Source organism: Gadus macrocephalus, chromosome 16, assembly GCF_031168955.1.
Source record: "Gadus macrocephalus chromosome 16, ASM3116895v1".
Taxonomy (NCBI): Eukaryota; Metazoa; Chordata; class Actinopteri; order Gadiformes; family Gadidae; genus Gadus; species Gadus macrocephalus.
The window spans coordinates 25,790,760-25,815,771 of NC_082397.1; the positions used below are offsets into that span (position 1 = coordinate 25,790,760).

Below are 25,012 nucleotides of genomic sequence, written 5' to 3' on the forward strand. Positions count from 1 at the left end.
TATGTCTGTGTGTTTGTTTCCAAATCCTTGGTACACTGTATGCAGGAAAACATCTTGTACTGTAGCTGCAGAGTATTTTATTCCTGTGTCTGACAGTTTAGATGTGAATAGGATACGCTGTTTCAAGCCCATCACACGGTAAAGGAATTGTTGTGGTGTTTCATTTTCATCCTGTTTTGCGCACATCAACTCTTGGAATAACTCTGTGCTGTTTATATATATATATATATATATATATATATATATATATATATATAAAGTCGTGTGTGTATAGCTTATACACATGACAGGACACGCATATCTTTTCAATTTTTATTCATTCAGAATATTTACATACTATTTGAAAATGAAAGAGGCTGCGATTTTGTTTTCTATCATTTGTTTATATTGTTTATATTTATATTTATATTGTAGTATATGCCTAAATGAGGCCGTAGCACAGTTAACGGACGAGCAGAGGTGGTGACGTCATCGAGTCCGCTGCTGTTCCAATTGCAGGTACGTACTCGCGTGCTCGCAAGTCTGTGCTTGAAGTACGGACTTGCCAAGTACGTACTGGCAAGTCATCGAGTCCGTAGTACGCGTGCTAGGAATTGAGAAACGGCCCGTGGTTTACTTTGGCGGTAGTACGCATTCGGAAACGTCTTCCGTACTACACAATGCGTACTGAGCATTCGGACGCGCTATATTTTTGGCGTACTACAAAATGCATACTATATAGTAGTCAAGTATGAGTATTCGGATTCAGCCATAGGCTCGTCAGGGGAACGTGACTGCATTTTGAAATGTCTTAAACATAGGCTGAATCCGAATACTCATACTTGACTACTATATAGTATGCATTTTTTATTTTAGTACGCCAAAAATATAGCGCGTCCGAATGCTCAGTACGCATTGTGTAGTACGGAAGACGTTTCCGAATGCTTACTACCGCCAAAGTAAAGCCGTTTCTCAATTCGCGTACTTGTGCGTGCTCGTGTGCTCGTGGACTCGTGAAACGTCATCAGTCGTTGCCCGAGCACTGTTCCAATTCGAAGCACGCATCAAGCGAGTACTGTCGTAAAACCCGGAAGTGTTCTTGATGCGTGCTCGATCTCGCCGTTTCACCGAGCATGCATCGGAGGTGGCTCGTGTGTACTTGCAACCGCTATAAATCCCAGGATGCATTTCGCACTCGCAGCAGTACGATGGCGGACAATATGGAGAAGACGCACAACTGTAGCTTAAGTTACTCTTAACTTGTATATATATTTATATAATATAATAATAATAATATAAGATAATATATAAATATTTATACAACGGGGGACCTAAATCCAGCGATCTGATTGGTTCTCAACTGTTGTATAATGGGCGTATACATAACTGCTATGACGCCCGATCATTTTGTGAAAGTTTGCATATCACTCCGCGCCTGGAAGTAGAAACAGTTACAAAGTAAAACATATGTTGGATGATGGAGAGCGTGTAAATGTTGTTACTCCGGGAGTGAGCAAGGCGATTGAGGGACTAACGAAAGCTTAGGCACACGGCGAGTGAACTGCTCCATAGGATAAATTGCCGGCGAACCTCTCCATCGGAGCCTTCTCTCGGAGGGACGCTAAAGTGTGTTGCATAGCGACCGTCGATGCATAGCGGCAGCCAGGAGGCTACTTTTTTGTATTCTTTAATAAAACGGCTATTTTGACTTTCTTGGTTTCTTTTTAAATGTAGTGTGTCTATGACTTTCGTTTCGCCATAATAGTAACCGTTGTATAAAAGCAATAGATCACTTCAGTCAGTGGCATGTGCTCATTATAGAGTGGCGAAGTCACGCCCCTTCCGGTAGGGCTCATGGGACCTATGAGATCGAAAAATATGAATGGGTGTCAATGGAGAGAAAATAATTATTTTCTGGTCCCGGTCTTTATATGCCCTGGATTATACATATGTTGTTTGTGGATTTAAAGGATAATTTTTCATGCAAAGAGTTCGACCGTTTATTGTGCAATTGTTCAGATAAAGGCTGTAGAGAAAACACAACGAGAAAGACTACACGGCTCGTATGTGACGTCACGCTCCCTGCGACTGGCGTGGAGGAGACGACAATCTTCCCATCGGCATAACTGAAACTCTGCACGTGCCCCGACTTATAATGGTTTTCACCTCTTTCGATGCTTTTATCCTCCCCTTGGAAAAAGCGGTGAAGTGGGGCAGAGAGATCGCCATCTCTGTGCCGAGTTCCAAGGGCGGGTGTGGTGACGTATATCATATGCGTCGAGAGCAGCGAAGAGCTGTAGTTCACAAAGCGGCCTCACATAAAACCTAAAATTATCAAACTTCTTCACGAACATTTTTAGTTTTCTTTGCATGAAAAATTATCATTTAAATCCACAAACAACATATGTGTAATCCAGGGCATATAAAGACTGGGACCAGAAAATAATTATTTTCTCTCCATTGACACCCATTCATATTTTTCGATCTCATAGGTCCCATGAGCCCTACCGGAAGGGGCGTGACTTCGCCACTCTATACCACTGTGAAGGGGGTCGCCTGCCCTGCGCGTCGGGGCCGGAAAACGCCCCTTAACAGTGGTATAATGAGCACATACCACAGCCTGGCGTGATCTAGTGATGTGTCGGTCGCGAACGATACGGCTCAAAGAGCCGGCTCTTTGACGTGAACGATTGGAAGCCGTTTTAAGATCCTATTTGGGAGCCGTTTTTTTTTTCAGTTTTTCGCTCTCTCCGCCTCCCTGTCGCTGTGCTTGTGCTCTGCTTTTCGTTTTTTTTCTCCTGCGGTGCCTCGCTGTCTCCCTGCCCTCCCCCTCCCCCTCTCTCTCTCCCGCCCCTCCCCCTCTCACTCTCTCTCCTTGCGCGTTCTACCTGTGGTAAAGCAGAGGGTTTTTTTTTCCTCCGTCGGTGCCTTAATGTCTACACTGCCCTCGTGTCAAGCGTGTGCTCCACACATCTGACCAATCACACGCAGGCAGCTTTCAATTAATAATGTGCCGGGAAAACACTGAAAAAAAAGTTTCAATGCACAGTCACGCACGCAGCAGTCAAGAAGCACACACGGCATAAAGAAGGGGAGTCAGTGTGACAATTGAATAGGCCTGTGTGATAATGAGTGGTGACAGAAAACGGAGCAAAATCTGGACTCATTTTAATGCTACGTCAGACTCCACCAGGGCAGAGTGTAGACTCTGCAAAACCAGAATATCCTATCGTGCAGGCTCCACTAACAACCTGCACAGACACATGCGGACATCGCATGCAGCGGTGTTGCTGGAGGAGTCAAGGACAGAAAATGAACCACAACCGTCTGCCAGCGCAAGTGCAACAGCTGCAGCTTCCTCAGGTGCCAGAACAACTGCTCCCTCAGCATCAGCAACAACTGCCTCCATTTTTACACCCCAGCCTGCAACCCACCCTCCTGCACCCACAACCCAGAGCTCTATGAAGCAGTTCCTCCAGAAATCCTTAACTCCAGCAAGACAGACAGCAATAGACGAGGAGTTGGCCAAGATGGTGGCCAGAGATTACCAACCCTTTTCCATTGTTGAGGATGTTGGATTTAGGAATTTTTGCCAAGCCCTCAATCCTATGTATGCCCTCCCCAGCCGAAAAACCCTCACACAGAAATTCATCCCAGGCCTATATGATGCTGCACGGGCCTCCCTGCAAGAGAGGGTGAAGACAGCCTCAGCTGTATGCCTGACAACTGACTGCTGGACATCCCGCGCCACCACGTCATTCATGGCCGTCACCTGCCATTTCATAGAAAATTACAGTATGGCATCATGTCTACTGGACTGCTTTGAATTTAGTGACAGGCACACATCAGAAAACCTGGCTGAAGAGCTCCACCGAGTGGCAAGAGAGTGGGGGGTGGAGAACAAAGTTGTGTGTTGTGTCACAGATAATGCAGCCAATATAACAAAAGCCATTCAGCTGCTGAAATGGACACACCATCCATGCCTGGCTCACACCATAAATCTGTTTGTGAGAAATGCTCTGAAGGCTATAAAGCCCACTGTGGATAAAGTAAAGGCCATAGTGGAATTTTTCCACAGAAGCACAGCAGCCACCCAAAAACTGAAATCCACCCAACGGCAGATGTCTATGGCAGAGCTGAAGCTCAAACAGGAGTGTGTCACCCGGTGGAATTCGGCATTCCATATGATCCAGCGAATCCTGGAATCTAAGGATGCGGTTATCGCAACATTGGCGGTCTTCAACGCACCTGTGGCTCCTCTCAGCCAAGAGGAGTGGGAGGCTCTGCAAGAGGCCTGCAGCGTCCTGGAGCCCTTTGACCAGGTCACAGTGGAGATCAGCGCAGAGAGGTACAGTGTTCAAACATCATCTCATTGAACTTTACTATAATATTACTATGACCTATTAAACTTTATTAGGATGTTATTATCATTGTAATTTTTTATTTGTTAAATATTTTTTTTGACAAACAGGTTTAGAAGTGGCTGAAAATAATATTATTAAATAAAAAATATTAGTAGCCTATGTCAAGCAATTTAGAAGTGAAGCTTAAAATAATATTGCTAAATAGCCTAAATGAATAAATATTATATAAAATATAATATTTTGATGCTTCTTTTTTCAGGTATGTTACTGCCTCCAAAATGCTCATACTGTGCAGGGGTCTTCAGAGGGTGACAACAGAGCACCAGAGCAGAGTCACCACAGCGTGCGTGAAGGATCTGGTGAATTCCCTCTCTTCAAGCATGGACAAAAAATTCCACCGGATGGAATACAATGCAGTTCTGTCCGAAACCACCATCCTCGACCCCCGCTTCAAAAAGGCGGCCTTTAGTGACAACAGAGCACTCGACGAAGCCCTCCAAAGAATTACCACAGCAGCATCCAGGCATAGGCAGTCATCTCACCTGCAAGGGGGTCATGGAGGAGAGGAGGGAGCAGCAGCACATGAGCCGGAGGAGCCCCAAGCATCGGCTGTTTGGAGGTTTTTTGAGGAGCGGGCAAGCGGAGACACTGCAACCAGGAATCCTACAGCTGATGCTATTCTGGAGGTGAGGTCCTACCTTGAAGAGCCTCTTTTCCAGCGCAGTGCCGACCCACTGAGGTGGTGGGAGACAAAGGCACTGATCTATCCACAGCTCTCTTACGTGATGGCACGTAGACTGTGCATAGTGGCAACATCCGTCCCATCAGAGAGGATCTTCTCCAAAACTGGACAGATCATAACTGAGAGAAGGAACAGGATCAGCCCTGCCAAGCTTAGACACCTGGTGTTTCTCAACGCCAATCTGTAAGTCTTTGAGTGATACAGTGAGTTCCTTATCTCTATAGTGGTTCAAAACTTGTGTTGTTCACATGTGTTTTATACTTTAATTTAATAGCACTATAGGTCTAAATAATACTTGAAATTATGCCTTTTTGGCATGAAGCTGCTTTAATACTTTTCTCATACTGTGATGGGTATCTGTGTTTAATACAGTGAGTGAGTGGTTCAAAACTTGTGTTTTGTTTTGTCATAGTGTTATACTTAAATTTAAAAGCACTTTATTTGATATTTGTATTGTGGCTTTTCTGTTATGAAGCTGCTTTGATTGCCTACTTTTTTGTATTGTGGTGGGTGTTTGTATTTATATTTAACTGTTACATTTTTTCAAGTTATTTTTTTTGGAAGTGGCTATTTTGTAATAAAGGTTTTATTCATAAAGCATTGTTATGCTGCATTTTTACTCATAAGTGCTTAACAATGTCAATAATGAAACAAAATGTTATAAAATTAGGTTTAAGCTATTAATTAATTAATAATGTAAAACATGTGTATGGGGAGCCGTTTGGGAGCCGAAAGAGCCGGCTTTCCACAGTAAGAAGAGCCATTAGAGCCGCATCTCGCAAAGGAGCCGAAAATCCCATCACTAGCGTGATCTATTGCTTAAATATATATAAAGTCGTGTGTGTATAGCTCATACACATGACAGGACACGCATATCTTTTCAATTTTTTTTTCATTCAGAATATTTACATAGCCTACTATTTGAAAATGAAAGAGGCTGGGATTTTGTTTTATATCATTTGTTAATATTGTTCAGTAGTATATGCCTAAATGAGGCCGTAGCACAGTTAACGGACGAGCAGAGGTGGTGACGTCATCGAGTCCGCTGCTGTTCCAATTGCAGGTACGTACTCGCGTGCTCGCAAGTCTGTGCTTGAAGTACGGACTTGCCAAGTACGTGCTTGCAAGTCATCGAGTCCGTAGTATGCGTGCTAGGAATTGAGAAACGGCCTAAACCACGGAGTTCACTACGCTATCCCACAATGCAACCAGAGTCTGGTAACCAACGAAGAAGAGATGGCTGACCCGACACCACCAGAAAGACGTCGTAGAAAGCGGCGAAAAAAAGAGACATTAAAAAGAGTAAAATAGTAAAGTAAGTAATTAAGTAAAAAGAGACATTTTTAATTCATTAGCAACGATGACAAGACGGAAAACAGGTAACTTATCAAGGTAATTTTGCCGGCATCTGAGGGGAGATACGTCATCTCCAAACATCCGGTGGAGTTTCGGCGATGTTCGGAAGCGTTCGGAGGCGTTCTACGCATAGCTGTAGACCGTACTACACGGTCAAGTGTGGTACGGTCAAGTAGTAGACACTGAACAGAAATAGTATGTACTAAGTATTCGGATTCAGCCATAGGCTCGTCAGGGGAACGTGTACTTCCGTTGCGCCTGGGTTGTTGTCACGCCAGGGTGTTGTTCTCCGGGGCTAAATAACGTTAAAAAACCTTTTCTAAGCTATAAAAATGGTTACTAACGTGTCGAAATATTTTTTTTATTTCTTTGTTATGTTACTTCAAGCGATAAATACGTTTATTTGTCTATAGAAAATAATCGGAGGTAACTTCCGTCCAGCCACAGTACTTCCGTCACGCCTGGGTGTTCTGTCACGCCAGGGTGTTGTTCTCCGGGGCTGCAGCTGGATACTATTGTCGTTTCCCGATAACGATGGATCTTTGCTTGTACGATCATTCTCACGGTGGATCTTGCGAACCATCTTGAATTTCTTTCCCGAAACTCCTCTTAACATGAACGCTCGCGATCACTGCACTCACGACGTTCGAGGATTGTAACTGTCCACTGACACGGTGCTGAAACGGGCTATGTAGGAGGGGGAGACGCTGGAATTGTAATGTTTCTTCATTAATCAGAATCGTCTTATTCTAATAACGCATATATCTAATTGTAAGTATACAATTGGCTACAGGTGCCGCCACCTAGTGGTTGGTGGTAGTCTTTAACTTAATATTAATTGTGTACTCATATCATTGCATCCCCTTTTCTTTAGATGTACGCTACCATACTCATGAACTAGATTATTCCTATAGCAACTTAATCTTAACAATCTGCATCAGCATTCGTTTGCAGTACAAACATGAACATAACAAACACCACATAAGGACAAGCATGTCCATGTTTCAATTCAATTCTTCAATTCAATTAGTTTTGTTTTTTTTAAAGGGTACAGGTAAGTCCATTACAGTGGCGGCTGGTGAATTATATTTTAGGGGGGGCTGAAAGTTTGTAAACCAAACCCCTGTAGGGGGGTCTGGGGGCATCCTCCCCCCAAAGATTTTTTTTGTGATTTTCACATACAAATGAAGCATTCTGGTGCATTCTGACAAAATAATAAAGACAAAATAGAACATTTCCTTACAAAGACGAATGGAGCCGGGGAACTGAGTTTTAATTTAATTGATTTGCCTTGTAGAATTCAGCAAGATTAAAAGTGCAAATACATCAATAATAATTGGGAATTATACACAAGTTAACAATCTCTCTCTGTCTCTATCTGTATGTGTGTTTGTGAGAGAGGGAGAGTGAGAGTGAGGGAGAGAATGTGATTCTACAAGGGTTGAGTGTGTTACGGCCAATCTATTGTGTTGGTAACTTCACTCTATCTACAGTCAAGTATGCATTTAGACAAATATGATAAAATATCAATATAATATGTGCAACCTTTTATGTGTGGTTGTTCAAGACACACTGAAGGCATGATGCCACCATAGGTTTGCAGAGAACTATATACAATATGCACACTGAAGGCATGATGCCACCATAGGTTTGCAGAGAACTACATACAATATGCACACTGAAGGCATGATGCCACCATAGGTTTGCAGAGAACTACATACAATATGCACACTGAAGGCATGATGCCACCATAGGTTTGCAGAGAACTATATACAATATACACACTTAAGACATGATGCCGCCATAGGCTTGCAGAGAACTATATACAATATACACTTGAAAGGGGTGGGGTGGAGGTGTGGGGTTGTGAGGGTCGCTGTAACCCAGTGTCCATTCTCACGGGAAGGGGGGGTGGGGGGGTTGTGAGGGCCGCTGTAACCAAGTGTCCATCCTCTTAATGTCTTAATTCTTTTCAAAGTTGAGAAACATCTCTCAGCTTCAGCTGTTGTCATAGGAGTAGTTATGAGAATGTTCAACAAAGTCTCCTGGAGGTTATAGCTCATGATAACTTGGTACAATGCCAGTGCACCACAGCCTGCCTTGATTCAGGATTCTCATAGATCAGAGACAGTTCCGTCTTGAGCTTTGCCTTGTTGGGCGTGGGATATGCCTTCACAGTGGCATTCAGAGCATCAGCAGGAAAAGAATGGCAGTACCTTTCAAACATAGTTCCTTGTACTAAGGTAGCACTCACAAGGTGGCCAGTGAACCTCGCTTTGTTGTGAGCCAGGATGGTGTCGATGGAGTCCTCTTCAGACAGCCTCTGCTTCGCCTCTTCTGTCAAAGCCGTCCTTGGTCTGTCGGTTCCTGATGGCTCTTGCAGCTGGTCAGAGTCTCTGAATGCAAACAAACCAATAATGTGTTTGTTAGGCTGTGTACAGTACTGTAGTCTACGTGATGCACATGTTCATACTTTATCCAGTAAAAAGATGTCAGCATACCTACTTAAAATGGGAAGGAATGCATAATGTTAGTGTTAAACACTGTTTTTTATCTATTGTGTTGGTAACTTCACTCATAAATCTATCTACAGTCAAGTATGCATTTAGACAAATACGATAAAATATCAATATAATATGGGCAACCTTTTATGTGGTTGTTCAAGACACACTGAAGGCATGATGAGTATACCCACTTAAAATGGGCAGGGATGCATAATGTTAGTGTTAAACACTGTTTTTTAAGCTATCCATTATGCCTCGCCTAACCAGGATGTCCAGCACAGAGTAAAGCAAGCTAGATTACACCACTGGCAATATATTATAAAAAAGAACATATATTATAAAAAAGAACACAAATAGTCTCCTTTCATGCATATATATTCTCATATCAAAGCTTTGCTTTGAGAAGGATCAAATTATATAAATGTTATCTTACCTAATGGTCTGCAGACTGCTTGTGAAGCTCTCGAGGGCACTTTTGATGAAGACTGCTGCATCAATGTCCTTCTTCTGGAGCCTCTGGTACAGAATGTCGACGTGCAACCTCTTTTTTATTAATTTTGGTTTTGGAGGTCCTGATTGTTTTAATGCCAATTTATCTGAATTGGATCGTCGACTTAAAGGAACTTCTTTCAGAGACGCAACGGAATTGCACACATTAGCAGCCATGTTGAAATTCGCAAGTGACTTCAAATCGAAGATATCCCTTTGCGCTCTTTGCTCAGTGACGTATGACGCAAGCACGTTAGGGCGAGTCCCAAATCCCCATTGAAAATGCATTGAAGGCTCATTTTCCGAAAAAAAATGTTTTAACATGACTGTCAACGGAGAATCCTTGGGCGATTTTCCACGTCGATGAATTCGCCCAGAGAGGCGGGACCATTTGAAACGCGACATTAATCTGACGATTCTGATTGGACAATGACAGATAATATGTCTAGAACACTGAAAACTACTTTTGCTGTGATAGAATTTGTTATATATAAAAAAATCCTCTTTCTCCCAGTTGGTAGTGCGTCGCCCAAATCGCCCATATACACCATCCGCCCCTGGTCCATTATCTTTAAAGGTCTGTCTGGCAGTTTGACACTGCGTGTGAACCTTCTCAACACAGGCAAGCCATTCTGCTCAGCTGGTCCGCTGCTCTCTGTTGCAGGCGGTGCTTCAGCTGATGTGGTGTCGGCTGAATCTTCCATAGCTGTTTCATTTGGTTATTCTTGCAGTCTCTCTTGTGTTTTCAGTAGACTCCTTCGATTCCTTCTCAGGGTTTGGCCATCCTCTGTTCTGACGTTGTAGGACCTTGGACTCACTTCCTCCAGAACAGTCGCTCTCTTTGTCCAGGTGTTGGAATCTTGGATTCTCACTGCATCATGTCTTGCCAGTGGCCCCAGGCTTCTTGTGCACTTGTCGTAGTTTGCTATTTGTCTCCTTTGTAGAAGGCTTTGTTGCAGTTTCACTCTGTTCTGCTTTCGTTCTGCAGTGTATGGAATCGTGGTGCGTAGCCTACGTCCCATAAGAACTTCAGCAGGGGACATGCCATGTTCCAGTGGTGATGCTCGATAACTCAATTAAGCTAAATATTAGGGCTGTCAGGCGATTAAAATATTTAATCGCGATTAATCCCATTATTGTCATAGTTAACTCACGATTAATCGCAAATCTTTTTTCTATGCTAAATATCCCTTGATTTCTTTGTCCCATTAATTGTTCTAATTGTAATGCTCTTATCAACATGGAGAAGTGCATCGGCTTGCCTTGTGCAAATGTTTTTTTATTGATAACAACATTGGCATATACTAATAAAAACAGGAAGATACAAAAAAAAGCCAATAGTGCAATTAAACGATAAACATACAAACATACTGCCTTGAACATAGCAGTCAGGCTACTGCTTCTTTGTTTTGAGCCAAAACAAAGAAGTGGGTGCCTTAAAGGCACCCAGTGCAACTTTATGTAAACATTCAATGAAAAATAAACATTCAATTTCTAGTCTTTTTTACACGTAGTAAGTTTCAATAACTCCATACCATTACATATCGACATTCAAGGAGCAAAGATGAGACGTCGTTGTGTGGTGAGAACTGATAGAAAATCGTAAACAACAACAATCGCCGGTGGGGAGAAGCCATTTTTCCATTGACTGGAAGCCTGCTTTATTTATTGTAGGTTACAAAAAATAAAGAAAATGGCGGCATTGTTGTTGTTATCGATTTTGTATCAGTTCTCACCACACAACGACATCTCATCTTTGCTGCTTAAATGTCGGTATGTAATGGTATGGAGTTATTGAAACTTACTACGTGTAAAAAAGACTAGAAATTGAATGTTTATTTTTAAGCCTCGAAAGTTGCACTGGTGCCTTTAATCGCGCAATATTTTTTTTAAATCAATTTTAACACCGTTAAAATTGGAATTGCGTTAACGCCCTTAATAACGCATTTAACTGACAGCCCTACTAAATATGGATCTGAATTACTGTCTTGTGCTTTCTTGAGCAACTGACTATGTGAACTCCTTTCTCTGCCTTACCGTTTGATTGGGCATACAGAGGGCTTGAAGTCACATGTTTAAAGTCATATTCTTCTGCAAAACACTGGAATTCTTTACAACTATATGATGGACCATTGTCACTGTAGACAATCTGGGGAATTCCATGTCTCGCAAAGATGGACTTCATGTGCTTGATTACACAGGTCGCAGACATGCTGAAAAGTAGTGCTATCTCTGGGTAGTTTGACAGATAATCTATAACCAGAAGGAAATTCTTTCCATCTAAGTGAAATAGCTCTGTCCCGACTTTTTGCCATGGTTCATCAGGAAAGTCTGTGATTTTCATGGGCTCTTTTGGCTGTTTCGATTAATGTTTTAGACAGGTGTGTCTAAAGACCATCCTGTCTATGTCTGCGTTGATTCCTGGCCAATAGATGGCTGTGCGGGCTCTCCTCTTGCATTTTTCCATACCCAGGTGCCCCTTGTGTAGTCTCTTCAGCATCTCTGGTCTCAATGAGTCATGACTGAGGAATGATGATTCTGTTCTTCCTAAGAAGCCGCCCATTGACAACACTCAGGTCGCCTCTGATGTTGTAGTACTGTTGACACTCCCCTCTTGGCCAACCTTCATTCAGGAGCTTGATGACTCTCTTTAAACCTGCATCTTTCTGTGTTTCTGCAGTGATCTGCTTGGATTTCCTATCAGACACAGGCAGTGACTGTGTGATTAGGTTGACATGGAGAGTGACGTCCATTTCTGTGAGACACTCACCCTGTTCTTCACTCCGTATTGTTGCTCTAGACAGAGCATCAGCTAGCACTATGTGTTTGCCAGGTGTGTACATCAAGTCAAAATCATAGCGTTGTAACTTCATCATCAGTCTTTGAATGTTTGGCGACATCTCGCTGAGGTTTTTCTTTATGATGGATATCAATGGCTTGTGGTCTGTCTCAGCCACAAACTTTGGAAGGCCGTAAACTTATCCGTGAAACTTCTGGAATCCATACACCTGTCCTAGGCACTCTTTTTCTATTTGTGCATAGCGGCATTCCGTGACGGTCATCGTTCTTGATGCATAAGCGACTGCTTATGCTTCCAATCTTCTCCTGTAGTCTGTAGTAATACAGCTCCGATGCCATCCATGGAAGAGTCAGTGGATATTTTTATCTTTTTGGAGGGATCAAAGAATGTCAACACGGGCTCCGTTGTCAAAGTGGTTTTCAGACGTTCCCACTCCTCTACATGATCAGCAGTCCACTTAAATTAGGAATGAATTTTCCAATGACATTGATCATCCCTAACGCTCTTAACACACCTTTTTTATCTTCAGGTCTTGGCATTTCCACTATTGCTTTTACCTTGCTTATGTCTGGCTCCACACCAGCTTCTGACAACTTGTCCCCCAGAAAGGATTTCCTTCACGCAAAACTCACACTTTGCTCTGTTCAGCTTCAGTCCATACTCCTGAATTCTTTGAAGCACTCTGATGAGCCTTTCATTGTGCTGGTCAAGTGTAGCTCCCCAGAGAACAATGTCGTCTACGTACACACGTACGCCTTCCACGCCTTCCATCATGTGCTCCATGGCCCGGTGGTACACTTCCGGAGCAGAGCATATTCCGAAAGGCAACCTTTGGAAACTGTAACGGCCATACGGTGCCTTGAATGTGCAGAATGTACTTTGTACTATCCTCATGCAGTTTCAACTGCCAAAACCCTTGAGAGGCGTCCAGCTTGCTAAAGTACTGTGCACCGGCCATCTCACTTGTAATTTCATCTCTGGTTGGGATTTGATAATGTTCTCTCTTAAAGGCACCCAGTGCAATCCCTTTCTCTGGCGCCGAGCTCAAGCCGCCGGAGCTGCCGCCGAAGGGAAGTCGGGAAGAGGAGACACATGGAGTAGAAAGGGATTGTACTCCCGGAGCTGAGCTGCCAGACTGCCGCCGAGCTACCCCAGCCGGAGCTGCTAGTCCGCTGGAGCTGCCACCTAGCTTCGGCGGCAGTTCAGCTCCCGGAGTACACTGTCCGAGCTGCCGGGCTGCAGCCGGACGGCTTCGGCGCGGGGAGCTCGGAGGCAGTCCGGCTGCTCAGCTCCTGGAGTACAATCCTTTTCTTCTCCATGTCGCGGTTCATGGACTTCAGAGAGTCAATGCCAAAGTTCCTTCCCCCCAGTTCTTCTCAACCATGGCCGAGATATCCCGCACTACGAGTCTTTACTTGTGGAAGTACCAGAGTCTTTATTATTCATAATATCATCCAAGGCACACATAGCTTTTGGCCGTGATATTAGATAGATATATAATAGAGCTGTCAAGCGACTAAAATATTTAATCGTGATTAATCGCATTAATGTCATAGTTAACTCACGATTAATCGCAAATTCTTTTTCTATGCTAAATATCCCTTGATTTTTTTGTCCCATAATTCTTCTCATTTTAATTCTCTTATCAACATGGTGAAGTGCATTGGCTGCTTCTTTGTTTTGAGCCAAAGAAAAAAAAAAAAAAATCCTTATATTTTTTTTTTAATAAAACAATTACGTTAATCGCGCGATAATTTTTTTAACGCCGTTAAAATTGGTTTGCGTTAACGCCGTTAATAACGCGTTTAACTGACAGCTCTAATATATAAATAAATACCCGTATATAATATTATTATTATGTTATATTATATAATATAGATAAAGAGCTCCAGGAGTCAGCAAACGGCAACAACCTCTTCTCCTCCATGCTGTGGTTCAGTCTGACAGCTCATTGGTCAATGGGCAGCAGCTCATTTGCATCAATGCTACAGACACCAGAAACAACGCATTCTGAAGGGACTGAAACAGAGGGGAATAGCGGTAGACAATATTTTTTTTCCTAAAAGCTATTTCCAGAAAACAGCTTCAAAAACATGTTTTCTGGAACTCAAATACTATGTTTACTTGTTGGGAAAACACCATAATATGTCTCCTTTAAATCACAATTGATTAGGTCTAGGACGACATATGCTAGGGCTGTGCAATTAATCGAATTTGATCACGATTTCGATTCTTGGGTCAAACGATCTCCAAATTAATAAAATCGAGTTGAAACGATTCTTTTGGAATTTTCCATTGTCTAAGAGGTTTTGTGAAAGAGACGCGCATGCACAATTCAGTCCCTCCCCCAGATCATTCAACGCGGCCCCGCGAGCTGTCTGTGTGGTGACCTTACATGGCAAGCCCAGGGCGACTCAATTCAACGTTATTTTACGTGTATCAGGACGCGTTCTGACCAACTTTACGCTGTATCAGCACGCGTGAATATGGCAAGCCAACCCGGACAGAAAACGCCCTAATTTAGTCACGTATCACCTTCATTACACCGTAAAAAACGCCGTAAAATGTAGACAAACTGCGTATTTTAAGCAGTCATGCGTAAAAAACACTGTTTTGTATGGCAAGCCCAGGGCGACTTAATTAGACGTTATTTTACGTGTATCAGCACACGTTCTGAACAACTTTACTATGGCAAGCCATCCCCGACAGAAAACGCCCTAATTTAGTCACGTATCACCTTCATTACGCCGTAAAAAAACGCTGTAAAATTTTGAAAAACTGCGTATTTTACGCCGTCATGCGCCGCTTTTTACGCCGCAATGAAGCCTTTCAAGAGCGCACGTAAAATACGCCGTTTTGAGCATCAAACCGCGCGTAAAATACGCGCATTTGTGCACATCACAACGCGCGTAAAATACGGCGTCTCTCTAGTATGCTAAGAATCGCCGCCCTTCTTTTCTCTCAGCCAATGCATTTGAAGTGTTTGCGCTGAACAAGACAAGCAGACCAAATAAGTTCAGCACGGATCTGCTTGTGACGATTTCTCCTCTCATTTGTTATTAGTTGTAGCGTCATATAGATATATATCAGTGAATCTGAAATAAACCGTGCGGTCAGCGTGGCCCAATCGATAGAGACGCTTGCTCTGTTGGCAAGAGGTTGACGGATCGAGTCCATCTATTGTCAGATTTGTGCTTTTGTCAGATGGTCACCTTTTATGATCACAATGTTTTTTAGTCAGCAAGCCAGACCTCCTGTGTTATAAGTTCCAAATTCAGTGCCTTTTTAGTCAGCCAGCCAGATCATCTCGGTGTCTTGTTACACGCTTTATAAGTTAATTATATTTAAATTATTATAGCCATGGAGCCTTTATTTTCGTGGAGTTATCGTTACATCCTCTCTTGTTCAATCGATATAAATACACAGTGGAAGGGAGTGAGAGGGAGCCATAGAGAGAGACACTGATGAACTGGGGAGCCAAGTAGCCTAACTGATAGAGGCCCATCAGCCCATCATTCTTTCGAACCTTCGTAAAAAATGTCAGTTTTTCCCAAAACTCCTCTTAACATGAACGCGCGTGCACTGCTCTAACAATGTTCATAGGCTTGTAACTGTATGACACGGTGCTTAAATGGGCTCTGTAGGAGGGGGAGACGCAGGAATGTTGTTGGATTAAACTATTTGTGCATGACAGCAAAAAAATATCTCCCCATCAAGGCCAACAGCAGAGTAGCCTACGAAATCTAATATGAATGCTTCAAATATTAAAACACGATTGATTAGGCCTAGGCCGACATATGCTAGCCTGGTCCTACCAGACCATCGTACTTCATTTCATTTGTACAGAAGGTCTGGAACTGCTTAATTGACAAACGTTCACTCACTTGGAGGCTGGTGTCTGTAGAAGTTTTAAAATGATTGGATCTGCCCAGTGCCACTCTGGATCTGCCATAACCAATCTCATAGCGTTTGGTCGTGACGTATGTCATGCGACGGGTCTGGCTCCTTCACCACTAACGGAGCCAGCTGGAAAAACAAACTTTTCCCAAACCCGGTGGGGAGAAGCGCCACAACATCATGGCCACCAACAAAACTCTGCAAAGCTTGTTCTTTAATTGATCGATTTTCGGCAGCGATCCCACAACAGACCGAATAGCTTCTCTCGTATCCTTCTCCATTGTCTTCCTCTGACTACTACTGAAACTGGCGCGCGACCTAGACGTCATCGTTCTCAGCCACTCCCTCTGTTCGCTGATTGGACCGCCAGAAATTTGGTTTCCATGGAACGCATTCATATTAAGCAGACCCAGACCTAGTACTGAAGTGAAATGAAAATTGAGCAGAAGTAGGTAGGTGGGCGGTGCCAGCTAGACATATGCTATATCAGTCCTAATCCTGAACGCACCGTGCGTACATTTTTCACGGCATTTTCCCCCAGACAGACGGACGAACAGACTTTATTGACCCCAAACTAACTTTCATAATCCAGCAGGTTACACAATACAAATAACTCTTACACAAATACAGACAGCCTTTACAGTAATACAGCGACCACCTCAGCAAGAGGTAAAATGTAAAAAGAAGATACAAGCTCAATTTAAAATACCGATGCTGTAGCCTACATAAAAATACAGATGCCACATGAAATAGGAAAGTAGGATACAATATATAAATATGCAAAACTAGGATATAACTAGGCTATAATGAGAATACTTGGTTACAGTTGTGCAATATCCTCGTAAATTAAATTATTTATATGGAACAATTTTTGTCTATGGAATGATCCCGTCACTTTACTGCCACAAATTGTGTGTGTCAGTAAAGTGATATATATATAGGATATATATATACATAAATATAGGAGGTAGGAGATGGCGTATATACAATTTTACATAATTTTTTATAATTTTTTGATTTGTGCTGAACTTATTTGGTCTGCTTGTTTTGCGGAGATTATTAGCATACTAGAGAGACGCCGTATTTTACGCGCGTTGTGAGGTGCACAAACGTAAAGTTGTTCAGAACGCGTGCTGATTCGCGTAAAATAACGTCGAATTAAGTCGCCCTGGGCTTGCCATACAAAACAGCATTTTTTACGCGCTCTTGAAAGGCGTAAAAAGCGGCGCACTTCAGAACGCGTGCCGAGTGGCGTTCACGCGTGCTGATACGCGTTGTTCAGAACGCGTGCTGATACTCGTAAAATAACGTTGAATTAAGTCGCCCTGGGCTTGCCATAGCCGGCTGCCGGGCGGTGGTGCTTCGCGGCGGTGGTGCCTCGCGGCAACCGGCAGCATGTCACAATTCATGTTCTTCAGGGAGTCAAAGCCTAAGTTCCTTTCCCCCAATTCCTTCTCAACCATGCCTGAGATAACCCAAACTACAGTCTCGTTGTGGAAATACAAGAGACGTCAAAGAACCAACGTGTTATGCGCCATAACACCAACAGCAAACACTTACGTTACAGTGTGTGTAATCTCACACTCTCACTCACACACACACACACACACACACACACACACACACACACACACACACACACACACACACACACACACACACACACACACACACACACACACACACACACACACGTTGTGTCTCATTGGTGGGCCAAATTCTCTGGGCGGGCAAGGCAGAGAAAGGGGAGGAGCTTAGATCCTTTATGGCGACATATGGGACCACATTCCAAATCAGCGCACTTGAGCCTGTTTTTTTCAAAGGCGAGCAGAACACCTAGTGTTTGGTTTACACCGAACGCCAGCCACTGGGAGACCCTAGGCAGGCTAGGGGAACTCATATTTATGATAGAAACCTCATAAAGTGAGATTTCCATGGCATGGGACCTTTAATAAAATAAGCTATAGTGACAATGTTTTCACCATGATTCGATTTATTTGCCATCATGTATTGTATTAACATATTACATGCTACACAAAATAAAATGTCATTTTAATTGTTTGGAAAGAATATAGTGTTAAAATAAAATGGCACATTTAGATATTAACACAATTTTGTCGGCTTCATCCACCTCCCCTCCATCACATGAAAGGAAATTAATGATTGCAGGATTACTACCACACTTGAAATGATGTTTGTAAGCACTTGGCATGTAAATAGTGAATTACCCCCGAGCGTCCTGATGTGCGGTGGCTACACTGATAAAATGTATCATTCATTCAAACAAAAATTTATAGTTTCCAAAAACCGGATACATTGTTGGCTTCCAATGGTCTACTTGTATCTACCAGCTGGGACGTTAAATGGTTCAACAGGAGGAACTGGAAGGCTTCTTAAAATGAGAATCTATCCAAATTTTTCCAACCATCAACGCTGAAATTGATCATTAAGTAAATACCAGTATATTAACCCCATGTAGAAAATACAAAACTAAAGGTTTTCAAGTGCGTTCAGTTTAAAATTCTATTTTACCTTCATCTGCAAATTTACGGGCAACTTTATTTTTCCCAGAAGTCGCGTTTCCCTTTATGCAATAGCAATATAATATCTACTGGTATGATCCCTGCACGTGTCGAAAGATCAACCTTAAGCATAAAACCTTGTTTATTTCAACAAAAGGTAACAAAATCCAACCCCTGGATAATGAGAGGGATTTAAAATGACAATTGTCATTTGTCGAAAGTTACCCCAAAACAATCATCTACCATTATATCTAAATGGCACCTTACCATTAATTATCTGAAGAAAAAAGACAAGCCAAATTTCAGTAATCTTTTTAAATCAACGTTTTGTTTGCTTATAACAAGCGGATGAGTTTTAATATGTAATGGAGCATGATAACAGAGAAATTAGGCTAGGATGGAGGCACTGAAGTCACTAAAGGCGACAATGTGGTTCCAGATGGCATGAGAACAAATGGGAATAAAAACTTCCACGGTACATTGACTTAAGTGAAATAACAAAGTAGTGGACCACCTACAGTCAATTCAACAGCTACTCAAATGCACACGAGAGATATACGGTCTTGATATAAGGGTACGAATGGGGCCTCAATTTATCCACAGAGCGCAAGCTTCCACTCTTCCCTTGACCCCATGCAAAGTAGTGGACCCCTCCAACTGTGTGCCTTCTCTGAACACTTGGCCCGAGTGCTCAGACCTCAAGAAAAAACCTGATAGAATAGTCCCTTGTTTTCCATGTAATGGAAATCCCATACTATTCCATTTCAAGTGTCTTCATCCAACCAAGCAAAAAAAAAAGACGACACATGGATCAGTGCTGGGGTTCTCTAGTCTGTGAATATGTGCCTTACAAAGCAAAAGACAAAACCAGTATAGATAAGACAGCTTTCATGCCCAGGGGGAGAGAGGAGTGGGTGGGTCCGTTTACTCAGTGAGGTCAAAGGCCTGTGCATCATCTCCCAGTAAATAAGAACCAACACTAGCGCCAGCCGGGCTCCTGCTGCAATGGCTATTGTAGGCACAGCCTCATATATTATTTCTGTGTAAACACTAGTTGTGTGGCTTGGCCTCAAAGTCCTACAGCAATCAAAAGGATATGGAGAGGATGGCCCAAATTCAAACTCTTCTGGAAGAAAGGAAGACATCATTTGCGGTGGCGAGGCAAGTGTTTTTAAGGAGAGGGGTCATTTGGCCGGGGCGAAGACAAGGTGGTATATATATTTTTTAAAGAGTATGAGGGTTCAACTGATGGAGAGTTAGTCACAGTCTTAATAGTTTACCAAGTTCCACAATTCTTGGATCCATTATGTAGTGGGGTGGTGGCATAGGGGTGTTGGTTTACAAGGTGGTGAATAGGATTGAAGACTGACTCTGTAATACTAGTGTCCAGGGGAGAGACAGCTACGGGTGGAGGGGGGGGTTCTTGTTTAGGGGGAGGGGAGGGGGCTGGGGGAGTTCTCAGCTGAGTTCCTCCTCTTGGTTGAGCTGGTCCAGCAGTTTGACGTGTGTGAAGGGGAAGTGGCCTCGCTTGCCTTTACACTCGCCCTCCCATTGGCCGTTGACATTGATCTTGGTCACCGTTACCTTGTCGCCAACCTGCGAAGAAGAGAAAGAGGTCTGTGGTCTACAGTCATACTGAATCCCAATGGAAATCCAATTTTGGGCTCCCAACTCCATTAGATGTTTTAATAAACTGCAATATACTAAACACAGAGCTGGGTGTCTTATTTTAACTAGGGATGTGAATAACTCAGATTCTTCATGGTCGAATAATCGGTGGGTGCATAGGCGTCGATTACACCGGGGACGCGTCCCCACCAGATTTCGTCAAGAATCATTTTGTACCCACCACAAAAAAAATAATAATCTAGTTGAATAATTAGGGATTATTACACACAGGTCTTCTCAATGCCGTGGAACGCTCCGTTCACTTGCATGGGCTCTTCACAACATCCAGCGGTGAATCCGTTGCTAAGTATAATTGACCGCTATCAATGAAAATAAAGGACTTTTTGCCTCTAATGACGTCTTTGGTATCACTCCTCAAGTAGTCCGGTAACTTTTCAACCCCAGCGTCTTCGGTTGCTAAGCGACGTCAACGTCTTTGGCGGACTATTTCTCTCCTGATCAACACTACGAATTCTGGGTAACAAATTAATTCTAAAAAGACACACCATGTGAAGTAATTTTTTCGTTTTGGCAAGTAGCCGTGTAATAAGCGGGGTAATGTATAGAACGTCGCTGGTCATTATCGAAAATAAGCCCCTTCAGGGCGAAGCAAGACACCTTTCGCTTTGCGTCGGTGTCCTGTTCACCCTGTCGGGGCTTATTTTCCCGATAATGACCGGCGGTCTATACATTATCTCTTACTTATTACACAGCTCTTCTCAATGCTGTAGACCAGGGGTGCCCAACCTTTTTTGACCCAAGATCTACTTTTCAAGTAGCCAACCTCCCGAAATCTACCAGCCTAGTGTCAACATTGCAAACCTACCTTCAAGCGGGGGGGGGGGGGGACTTCAGTGGGGGTTTCATTCCGTCTGCGCATGGCACCTTCTCAACAATAATCAATAATCTTCCTCCCACTCAGGGTGAAAATGGTAGGTCATAGCTCGTTTCCCCTCAGCCATGCCAACGTTTAGGAGTGCGTAACTACTGTTGACGGCTTTCAACTGCTGTTGAGAGCGCATGCGCTACCGCGCGTATATGTCCCGCGCACATTTTATTTTATTAAAACCCCAAGTCGACCCCTCGCGGTCGACTTGGGATCTGTCGGCGGTCTACTGGTAGACCGCGATCGACTGGTTGGGCACCCCTGCTGTAGACTGCTCCACTCACTTGCATGGGCCTTCCTAACGTTCAGCTGTCAATTATTTTTGTTTAATACACTTCTCAATGCAGTGAAATGCTCACGTCCAGCATATTTGACCGCTGTCAAGGAAAGTGTTTCTTTTTGCCTCTTATTCACGTCATCTTTATCTACCCGCAGTTTGGTAACTTCTCAACCCCAGCGTATTCGGTTGCTATGCGACGTCAACGACTTTGGCGAACTATTTATCTGCTGATCAACGCTACGAATGATAACAAATACATTGGAAAAATATTTTTTCGATTTGGCAAGTAGCCATTACAAATAATACCAATACTCTATGGCTGGGATGATGAGGCATCAGACAATCAAGTCATTTTAGCCTGAATACATAGGTAAAAAGCACCAGAGCAGGTTGCTAGTTCCAGTGACAGTATCGATAACCTGTTGAACTAAATGGATGTGGTAGGCTACACCACGGGATGCATCTGCAGACCACTGTCACATAAATAAAGGTAAGACGCGATATTTATTGCTTAAGATTTACTGGTGCTGTGGCGAGGTCTTTTGTGTTTTTTGCACTCAAGTGGTCGGCTGTATTAACTTGCAATTGATAGTCGTGGAGTCAGTCTCTTGTTGACACAAATTGACTTTTGGTCATTCTTGCTTTGCTTGAATTCTGGAATAATTGTGGGGGGGGGAGTGCATGCGTTTTGGTCAGAATGCCTGATGTAGGCTAGTTTTGATGGAATGCGTGTTGTGAATTGAGAACAGCCAGCTCATGATGTGATACAGCGTTCAGCTGTGCAACAAATATTTTTTTCTTTTTCAATCTTGACGACTTTTGTAGTGCTGTGTGTAGCCACACGTTTGGCCCTTCTGAACTTAAACATGCAGTTAATTTCCTTTCCTAGCTCCTCTTGTTTATGTTGTTAGCTTAGCAATTTCATGTCACGTTTTCAACATTGGATACATCGAGCAGAACATAGTGGGTCATAAGTCCGATGCTTTTTGGAAACGTTTTCTTCATAAAACGTGCCAGACAGATTTTGTATACATTTTATTCCTTAGTAATAAGCTAAATGCGTATGCCGTCTTTCAGAACCTTTCATTACCGGCACTCAAGAGAGAGAAAAAGAGTGCGTCCTCATTGTACCCAGCACTTCTGAAAATGCACTTCCGAATGCGTCTCTGTCCCCAGCACATTTCAAACCAAACTGACGCCCATGGGTGGGTGGCATGAACGAATAATCGATTATTCGATGTGCCAACATTCACTAAGGCAGCCATGGATCGTCGGCAAGAAATCACAGTATCTTAAACACAAAAAAACAACTACCTGCTAAGTAGTTCCAGTCAAATTTTGTGTTCAGCCATCAAAACGAGCTGGTAAATTGTGAAAAATGCATTAAACTGTAATCCGAAAATGCGGTTATATGCTAGACCCTATAGTATCATTGGTACAAAGGCTGAATCGCGACGGTCTATACTTTCAACATAAAGTGTACATATTTATGATTCAAAATTCGTCCCAGCCTTTATACCACAGATGTGTTCTTTTTGGAAAAAGTCTGCTGAGTCAGGATCACTTTAACTCACTTTACCTGATAGATGCGTTACCTGGAACGTTCTAGCCCCATGGGCTATGTGTCGTGACTTATCTATTGGGCAGGCGTGGACTCAGGCGTGGAGTTCAGCACGCATGGTGCTGAACTCCCGCCTCCTGGATAACCGTACGTGTCTCTATGCTGCTCTCTTGTGGCTATGTGTTTGTATTGCAACTTTGTTTGTGGCCCTGAACGTCTGAGTTTGTCGAACACCTGGGCCGCTCGTCTCTCTAGAATTGGTACATGAATGAATGGCTTCTTGCATGGGCCGGACGCCTCCCTAGGCTCAGGATCCCTCCGTAGGTGGGAAAGAAGCCTCTCTAGTCGCCAAGGACATATGTGGCCTGTTGGTATGAATGTGTGAATTATGTTACAGTTCAACATTTTTGAGCAAACGCCCCCCTGACGTTACCCTGATCCTATGCATCGTTTTTCATTGATTTTGCAGTGGTCACTAATAGCAATGAATGCCCTCTGAGTCGGTTTTGGAGAAAAAAAAATAAAAAAAAAGGAGAGAGAGAGAGAGAGAGACCGAAAAAGAAGAGTTGAGGAAGAAATGGTTGGATAAAACATTCATTCACCGTGACCGCGGCACGGGCACTCCCGGCCGCTAGTCTCCCGTCGTGCCCCGTCAGCGGCACCACGGGCACCGCGGCCCGGGCAACGCGAAAACAGATCGCAGGTAGAGGCCTAATTAGGCCTATTTATTTTGTATTTGAAATGCAACAGCCTTTTCGTGGTGACTACGCTCAGAGCAGCTGGGACTGAACAACAGCAAGAGGAAGGAGGAAAACAAAATTTGTTATTTTTTTCTTGCTATCGGCCATGTTTCATTGTGTTGTGTTGGTTATCGAACTGTTAACCCCCGAACTTGGGTTATGTTCATCATCCTTACTATGGAGATCATGACGATTGCTGATGTAACGGGAGTCCGGGCGTGTGCAGGACCGAACCGCCCTGTATGAACACTGTTCCACTGCGCATAGACAGTAAAAAAGTAGCTGAGACGGTAGAGGGGTTAGAAACCAATAAATGAAAATGGGCTATTTATTTCAGGTAGCCTACTTTTCACAATTTTTTTGAAATCCATGAAAGTTTAAAATTAAAAATTAAAAATTAAAAAAAAAGAAATCACGCTCCCAGCGCCCCGCTAGGTTGTGCGAACACCCCCAGGGGGCGGTATCGCCCCCGTTGAGAAACCATGCTCTAGGGCAGGGTTCCCCAATTAGTTTTTCCAGAGGGCCAAATTTGGTCATGCATGCCATGCCAAGGGCCGAAATGTCGTTTCATTTTTCTAATTCGCCATATTTATGTGCAAATTTAGCTTTAATTATAATTACTGTTTTAGCGATAATGCAGGAGGGCTAGATCAATTAGGTTTAAATAGCATCAAGGAATAGTGCATCAATGAGAATGCAAGGAATGAGGAGGAGGAGATAATAATAATCAATGAACTGCCAGGCAACAGCAGCGACACTGACTCGGATAATGACGAGAGGGATCCGGGCATGTTGGATGCCGTACTCGCCCAACTGTTCAATTCGGACACATAAGAATTCGAGGGATTCGTGGACGGGGAATGAACTGAAAAAGTGAGCTTATTGTTAAGAGATATTGATATTGATACGAGATATTGATGAGATATTGTTAATATGCACATTAACGTTTGAACATCGTTACCATGGGAGTGACCGGAGTTGTCAGAACGCTTAATAAAGTTTGACTTTATCTGACTGTTTTGTTGACATTCCCTTTAGCACAGCTCGGTCTAGTCGATGCATAACGCAACCCCAGTCAAACGTTTGACTGCAGTATCTTCTATTCTATGCGCCGTATAATCCGGTGCGCCCTATATATGAAAACAGTTCTAAAATAGGCCATTCATTAAAGGTGCGCCTTATAGTGCGGAAAATACGGTAGTCCTCGTTTGTATTTCTTTCGAA

General features: G+C 43.2%; 1 protein-coding gene across 1 annotated transcript in view; it reads right to left on the reverse strand.

Annotated features, from left to right (window-relative positions):
* Positions 1 to 18,106: 18,106 nt before the first annotated feature.
* Positions 18,107 to 25,012, reverse strand: part of crk (v-crk avian sarcoma virus CT10 oncogene homolog) — an 80,078-nt gene continuing 73,172 nt past the window's right edge. The window contains exon 3 of the mRNA XM_060076050.1: positions 18,107 to 20,249. Within this exon, the coding sequence (XP_059932033.1) occupies positions 20,112 to 20,249 (138 nt within the window). The 3' untranslated portion in view covers positions 18,107 to 20,111. The remainder of the gene's footprint in view (positions 20,250 to 25,012) is intronic.